The sequence below is a fragment of the Tympanuchus pallidicinctus genome, unplaced genomic scaffold (genome assembly GCF_026119805.1).
Source record: "Tympanuchus pallidicinctus isolate F22 unplaced genomic scaffold, pur_lepc_1.0 scaffold13, whole genome shotgun sequence".
In the NCBI taxonomy this organism is placed as follows: Eukaryota; Metazoa; Chordata; class Aves; order Galliformes; family Phasianidae; genus Tympanuchus; species Tympanuchus pallidicinctus.
In genome coordinates, this window is record NW_026294648.1 from 17,820,662 (window position 1) to 17,826,729 (window position 6,068).

At 52.1% G+C, this 6,068-nt stretch overlaps 1 protein-coding gene across 1 annotated transcript; it reads left to right on the forward strand.

The window, feature by feature from the left end:
* The first annotated feature begins 1,407 nt into the window (after positions 1-1,407).
* On the forward strand, positions 1,408-4,559 carry TAF9B (TATA-box binding protein associated factor 9b). Its single transcript, XM_052673612.1, has 7 exons — positions 1,408-1,515; positions 1,586-1,667; positions 1,748-1,884; positions 1,940-2,074; positions 3,201-3,282; positions 3,507-3,620; positions 4,008-4,559. The coding sequence occupies exons 1-7, from the start codon at positions 1,465-1,467 to the stop codon at positions 4,172-4,174; spliced, it is 768 nt and encodes a 255-aa protein (XP_052529572.1). The 5' UTR covers positions 1,408-1,464; the 3' UTR covers positions 4,175-4,559.
* The last annotated feature ends 1,509 nt before the right edge of the window (positions 4,560-6,068 follow it).

Sequence of the window (6,068 nt, forward strand, 5' to 3'; positions counted from 1 at the left end):
AAGGGCCTCCGGCTGCTCTCTGAGGTAAACCAGTATGAAGTGCCTTGCCTCTTATAAAAGGCGCTGTTGGCAGATGGCCTGCTGAGGCCGAGTCTCGCCCTAATCCCCAGCCTGTGTCCTGTTCACAGAGGAAAAGCTCCCCCCCTCCTCTGTGCTGAGACGAGAGGAAAAAGTGGGTTTTGTTTGTTGTCTAAGGTCAGTGTCTGGAATTCATCCTCCGTTCCCTCCTTGCAGGATGTTTTTGTGTAATATTCTATGACTCATGAAAGTCAAATGACTTGGACCAAAGCGCTGCAGCACTTCCAGCCAAAGAGCTCAGCAGCAGCACTCGGCTGTCTGCACGTCCAGCACCACCACGTGCTGCTCCCAGTGCCTCGAGCCCCGCGGGGCCACCTCTGCCCTCTGCAATGCTCTGCAGTGCAGGCATCAACCCCGGGATGGGGAAGCCCTCCTGCTGCAGCCCCACAGCTGGGATTGTTTCACTGCTGTGTGCAGCACAGTGCTGAGAGCTGTGCCTGCATCTCTGCGTAGGTTGCGTTTGCTGCTTCCAGGTGTGGTGGGCACGAAGGGGGCAGGTTGGCACTTCAGTGGATGGGGTGACCTCAGAGGTCTTTTCCCAGCCTTAACGGTTCTGTGGTTCTATGAAATGTTCTCTGTGGGGATGAGAACCTGAGGAAGGCTTTGCAGTGCGTGGAAGCGCGGAGCTGTGGGATCACAGCGGGGTCACAGCGGCTGTTTGTCTCTATTGGGATGTGGGGCTCAGTGGGAATCCTTGGGCTCCTTCAGGCTGCAGGGATCAGTCGCTGTCTGGAGCACAAGGCTTAAGAGGAGCGGCTGAGGGAGCTGGGATTGTTTAGCCTGGAGGAGGCTCAGAGGAGACCTCACTGCACTCTACAACTTCCAGAAGGGAGGTTGTGGTGAGGAGGGGTTTGGCCTCTTCTCCCAGGCAACAAACAGGACCCGAGGAAATGGCCACAGGTTGGAGCAGAGGAGGTTTAGGTTGGACAGGAGGAAGAACTTTTTCTTTCAGAGTGGTCAGGCACTGCAATGGCTGCCCAGGGCGGGGGTGCAGTCGCCGTCCCTGGCTGCGAGATGCGGGTCAGTGCTGGTGGGGGCGGGAGGGCGGTGTGACTGGGTGATCTTGCAGGCCCTTTCCAGCCTTGTGATTCTAGGATTGTGTGCTCAGCACGGGCCCGAGGGGCTGCTGCCGTAGCCGTCGCTTTTCTCTACTGATGTATTTATGTTAGAAGCACCGGTCCTGCACCACTACACTGGGTGCTGAACAGAAAGAAGGCAGCAGTCGCTGCGATGCGGCCCGCGCTTCCCGCTCCCCGCTCCCTTCCCCCCCCCCAACAACGTGGCCACATCTCCATGGCAACGCTTCCCGCACTTCCGGCCGCCGCAGCGGTGCTCCCGCCCCCTGATGACGTAACCGGAAGTAGGCGCCCCGGGGAGGTGGAAGCGATGGAGCCCGCCAAGATGGCGTCCCCCAAGAGCGCTCCCAAAGACGCGCAGGTACGGAGCGGGACCGCGGGGCCGAATCGGGCCGGGCCGGGCCGAGGTGACGGTGCGCGTCTCCCCGCAGGTGATGGCGCAGATCCTGAAGGATATGGGCATCACGGAGTACGAGCCGCGCGTCATCAACCAGATGCTGGAGTTCGCCTACAGTGAGCGGGGCGGCGCTGCTGGGCGGCCGGGCCCGGCCGGGAGGGGGGGGGGATTTGAGCCCAGCCTCTTCTTTCCCCAGGGTACGTGACCACGATCCTGGAGGACGCGAAGATTTACTCCAGCCACGCCAAGAAGTCCAGCGTGGACGCGGACGACGTGAGGTTGGCGATCCAGTGCCGCACCGATCAGTCCTTCACGTCCCCACCGCCCCGCGATGTGAGTTACGGCCGGGGGCGGCGGGGCGGGCGGGCGCGTAACGCTCTGCGTTCAGTTCCTCTTGGACATCGCCAGGCAGAAGAACCAGACGCCGCTGCCGCTGATCAAACCTTACTCCGGGCCCAGGCTGCCCCCTGACAGATACTGCCTGACAGCGCCCAACTACCGCCTGAAGTCTCTGCAGAAGAAGGTGAGGGGCTGGGCGGGGCTGGCTGCACGGAGAGCGCGCTGTGTTTGCAGGGAGTGCAGCTGAAGGGGGTTTGATGGCTGCGGCTCCTCCCCTGGAGACAGGCTGAGAGCTGGGTGTGTTTGGCCTATTGGAGTGAGAGCCCTGGGGATGCTGTGCCCTTCTGCTGCCTAAAGGGAGCTGATAAACAGAGAGAGTGACTTTCACACAGTCTGATGGTGATAGGACAAGAGGGGAATGGCTTTAAACTGAAAGGGGGAAGATTTATATCGTATGTGAGGGGTGACCTGTGCTGCTGCCCAGAGCTGGGGGTGCCCATCCCTGGAGGTGCCGAGGGGCTCTGGGCACCTGACCTTTAAGATCCCTTCCAACTTAGGCTGTGATATGAGTATATCACTAATACTAAGAGTACCGACCTGTGCACGCTGGAAGTAAGTGCTTGTTGTCTCTGAGGAGTTCTAGGTATGCTAACTGCTGATTAACTTCAAATACAGATAGCACAAAAAGAGCTTCTGTGAGTCTTCTTAGTCTTAGAGCAAAATTTACAGGCCTTATCAATCTGCTTGGAAAAGGCAAAAATAAAGTAAGGTGTTTGGTAGTACTAAAAGGTGTTTTGGACTTATGTTTTAGTTTTTAATCTGTTTTAGAGGGAGAAGATTCACTTTGCTTACTGAATAGTATTGAATGCCTCTGTTTGTGGTTTTTTTTTCCCTGGGTTTTAAAGAAAGAACTGTAAACACTGGGTTTAAGGTTAGATTGCTGGTATCAACAAGGGATGTGACCTGGTGCTCGATGAGGAGTAGAAGGGCCACCATTGATCAGTGTTGTAGCTGTTCTCCCCTGTAGAAGCTAACTTGACCCACATGCTGCTGACAGATCAGCTCTGTGCACATCTTTGTCCACAAGCTCTCCAGCTGATGGCTTCACAGAATCACAGAATGGTAGGGGTTGGAAGGGATCTCCAGAGATCATCGAGTCCAACCCTCCTGGCCAAAGCAGTCTGAGAACTTCAGTGCTGGAATGCAGATTGCAGCCCAACAAAGTGTTGCTGTGCGTGGCCTGGTGGGAGGAGCTGCTTCTCTCTTCATATGAAAAGCTGAGCGTTCTCTCTCTCTCTCTCTGTCACCAGGTGGCCTCCTCTGCAGGAAGGATCACAGTCCCCCGCCTGAGCGTTGGAGCTGTGAGCAGCAGGCCCAGCACACCCACCTTAGGTAAGCAGCAGCTCGGTGGGGGTTTTCCAGGTGATTTGGTGAAGGAAAAAGTCTTGAGGAGTGTTTTAAAAGCGTGCGCAGGGAGCTGGTAAGGGTGGGTGCTGCAGGCACTTGGCACCTGAACTGACACAACTAAGTTTATTTTAGAACGACTGCTGTAAGCTTTGGTAAGTGTGCATCACAGTGTGTTGCTGTGTGTTCTGAGTGAATGCTTCTGAATTTAGGAACACCTTCAGCACAAACGGTGTCTGTTTCAACAAAAGTGGGCACTCCGGTGTCGCTCACGGGGCAGAGGTTCACTGTGCAGATCCCCTCATCTCAGGCAGCAGTCAAGACAGGTAAGAGGCAAACTGCCAAGCAGTGATTTCTCTGTTCTGCACAACTTCCCTGTGTTCTTTTTAGCAGAAAAGAAATTCGTGTACAGTAACAGTGTGGGAAGTTATTTCAGTTCCAGTGTTAGCTATGATAAATGTGATTCCTCATGTGAGACAGGCATTCATCTCTTCAGTCCTTCTGGTAACTGCTACTTCTAGTTGCCATCTGCAGCACAGGGATGTCAGTCAGACATGCACTGTTGCACAGGTTTCCCTTCCCCTTCACTCTCCCTTCTGCATCGCTCACAGTTCTGCTCTCTCCCCTGACTTCAGAGTGGAAATTGGGTTTCACTGTAGGAAACTCATTTTCCCACATGTTCAGTTACTCACTTCTTTCTTCCACCCTTTCAGCCACGCCAACTACTCCAACAGTTCAGAACGTGCTAATTAATCCTTCGTTAATTGGCCCAAAGAACATCCTTATCACCACAAATATGGTGTCGTCACAGAACGCAGCGAGTGAGTCGAACCCCTTGAAAAGGAAGCACGAGGATGATGATGATTATGACAATTTGTGAGGAAGCTGCCCCACCACTCCTGTTCTGCAGTGATTCATATTGAGTCTGACAGGGTCTTTTCCCCCCAGCTGTTCTTTGTATGCTACTCCAGGGCTCTGTATGCAGTTGGGTGAGAAAGAGGTGGTTGAACTGTGGAAAAACTACAAAGCAAGTTGCATTTTCATCTGGTCTTTGATGGCTTTTGGACTGTACAGCAGTGGTGACTGTCACATCCCTTCTGTTGCCTTATTTCACACAGAAATGAGTCCATCTCCCTGCAGCTTGGTGAGCTGGATGCTCATAGTGCTGTTCTGTGCCAAAAACGCACAGCTTTTAGAGAATGGGGTGGTATAGAATACAACAGCTAATTAATTTCATATCAAATAATAAAAAATGAAGTCTTGGATGAAGGAAGTATCTTGACTACTTTTTTCTCCTCCCATTTAGAGCATTTTAAGCATTTAAAGCCTCTAGACTGCACAGGTTGTGTACATTATTCTCATGTGCTGCTGTAGTGCTCTCTAACAGGAGAAATACAGACAGGAACAGGGAGGGAAGAGGTAACAGCTCCCAGCTTCCTTGTTCTGTGTATCTCCAAAATACAGCTGTGGGCACTTCCTCAAGCTTGTATTTTACTTGTGCAGTGAGGAAACCATTTCTGTCCTCATGGCAAAGCAGGTGAAGCTGATGAGGGGCAGCTGGTTCTGCCCTTCAGGTGTCTGAGATGGGGCTTCATGTACTGCAAGATGCTTCTGCTGCATTTTAAGATCCCAGGAATGCTGTAATAAACACAGAGAAGAACAAGTTCGACTTGTTTCTCTGTGTTTAAAGACCAAAGGAAGAAAATGGTCTCGGCAATACAAGCCTGCACCCCCACCCCTCCGAGGCTTTGTGCAGCCACGTGAGCACGTTCTAAAGCAGCTTTCATGCTGTGAATGTGGGCACGGGGCTCCCTCACACACACAGCTGTGTTGCACCGTGCCAGGCCCAGCTGCTGCAGCTCTGCAGTCTCAGGTACTCTGTAGAGCTGCACAGCACCCAGAACACAATGCAGATCTGCTCCACGTGCTTGCATGGCCACATCCTCACATACAGTCACTGTCTGCAAGAAGAATGTAAGTTTCTGTGTAAATAAGGGTACATGTGCTCATGTGCACCTACATGTTAGCAGAATGTTTATTTGCAAGTACACACGTGTGGCTTTACCTGCCCCCCCCTGCAGGCAACCAGACCAACAGCCATGGGGTGCCGTGCAGCCAGGCTCAGACACCTTTCTTGTTTATATAGATATGAAATAGGAACAGGTGGCACCACAAAATGCTTAACTGCAATGGCTACAAGTACAGCTTGTGTTACACTGTGCTGTGTGTCATCCCATTGTGTGAGACATCACACACCTCATGGTTCTGTGTGTGCAAAAGCTCTCTCACCTTCCCTATGCGTGCATGAGCACAGCTGTGTGCTCTGCCACCTCAGACACCATTTCTCCTGCCTACAATAGGAAGTATAACAGATAATGCAGCAGCTGCACAGCAGCCCTGGCCACAAAGCTGTGCTCACAATGCCTTGCATGTGCTGCAATACATACTTAGGACAGTTTTATGTGTATAGCTGAAGCATCCATCCCCCAAAGCTCATTTTTATGTACATGTTAGACTCATTCTACACACATACACTTCATTTTTGTGTGCTATATGCACGTGTGTGTACATCTACTTGTATATGTGCATGTAACAAAATGCAGCTGTTGTGTAATGGGTAAAAACACACAGTCTCCCACACACTGCCTGGTTTATATGCCTGCATACAGTCAGGTGCCCAATCTTTGCTCTCTTGGAAGCCATAACATTCAGAGAACACAAAGCATATGATATGGCACTAATTAACTTTACCACACCATACTTTCTGTACACAT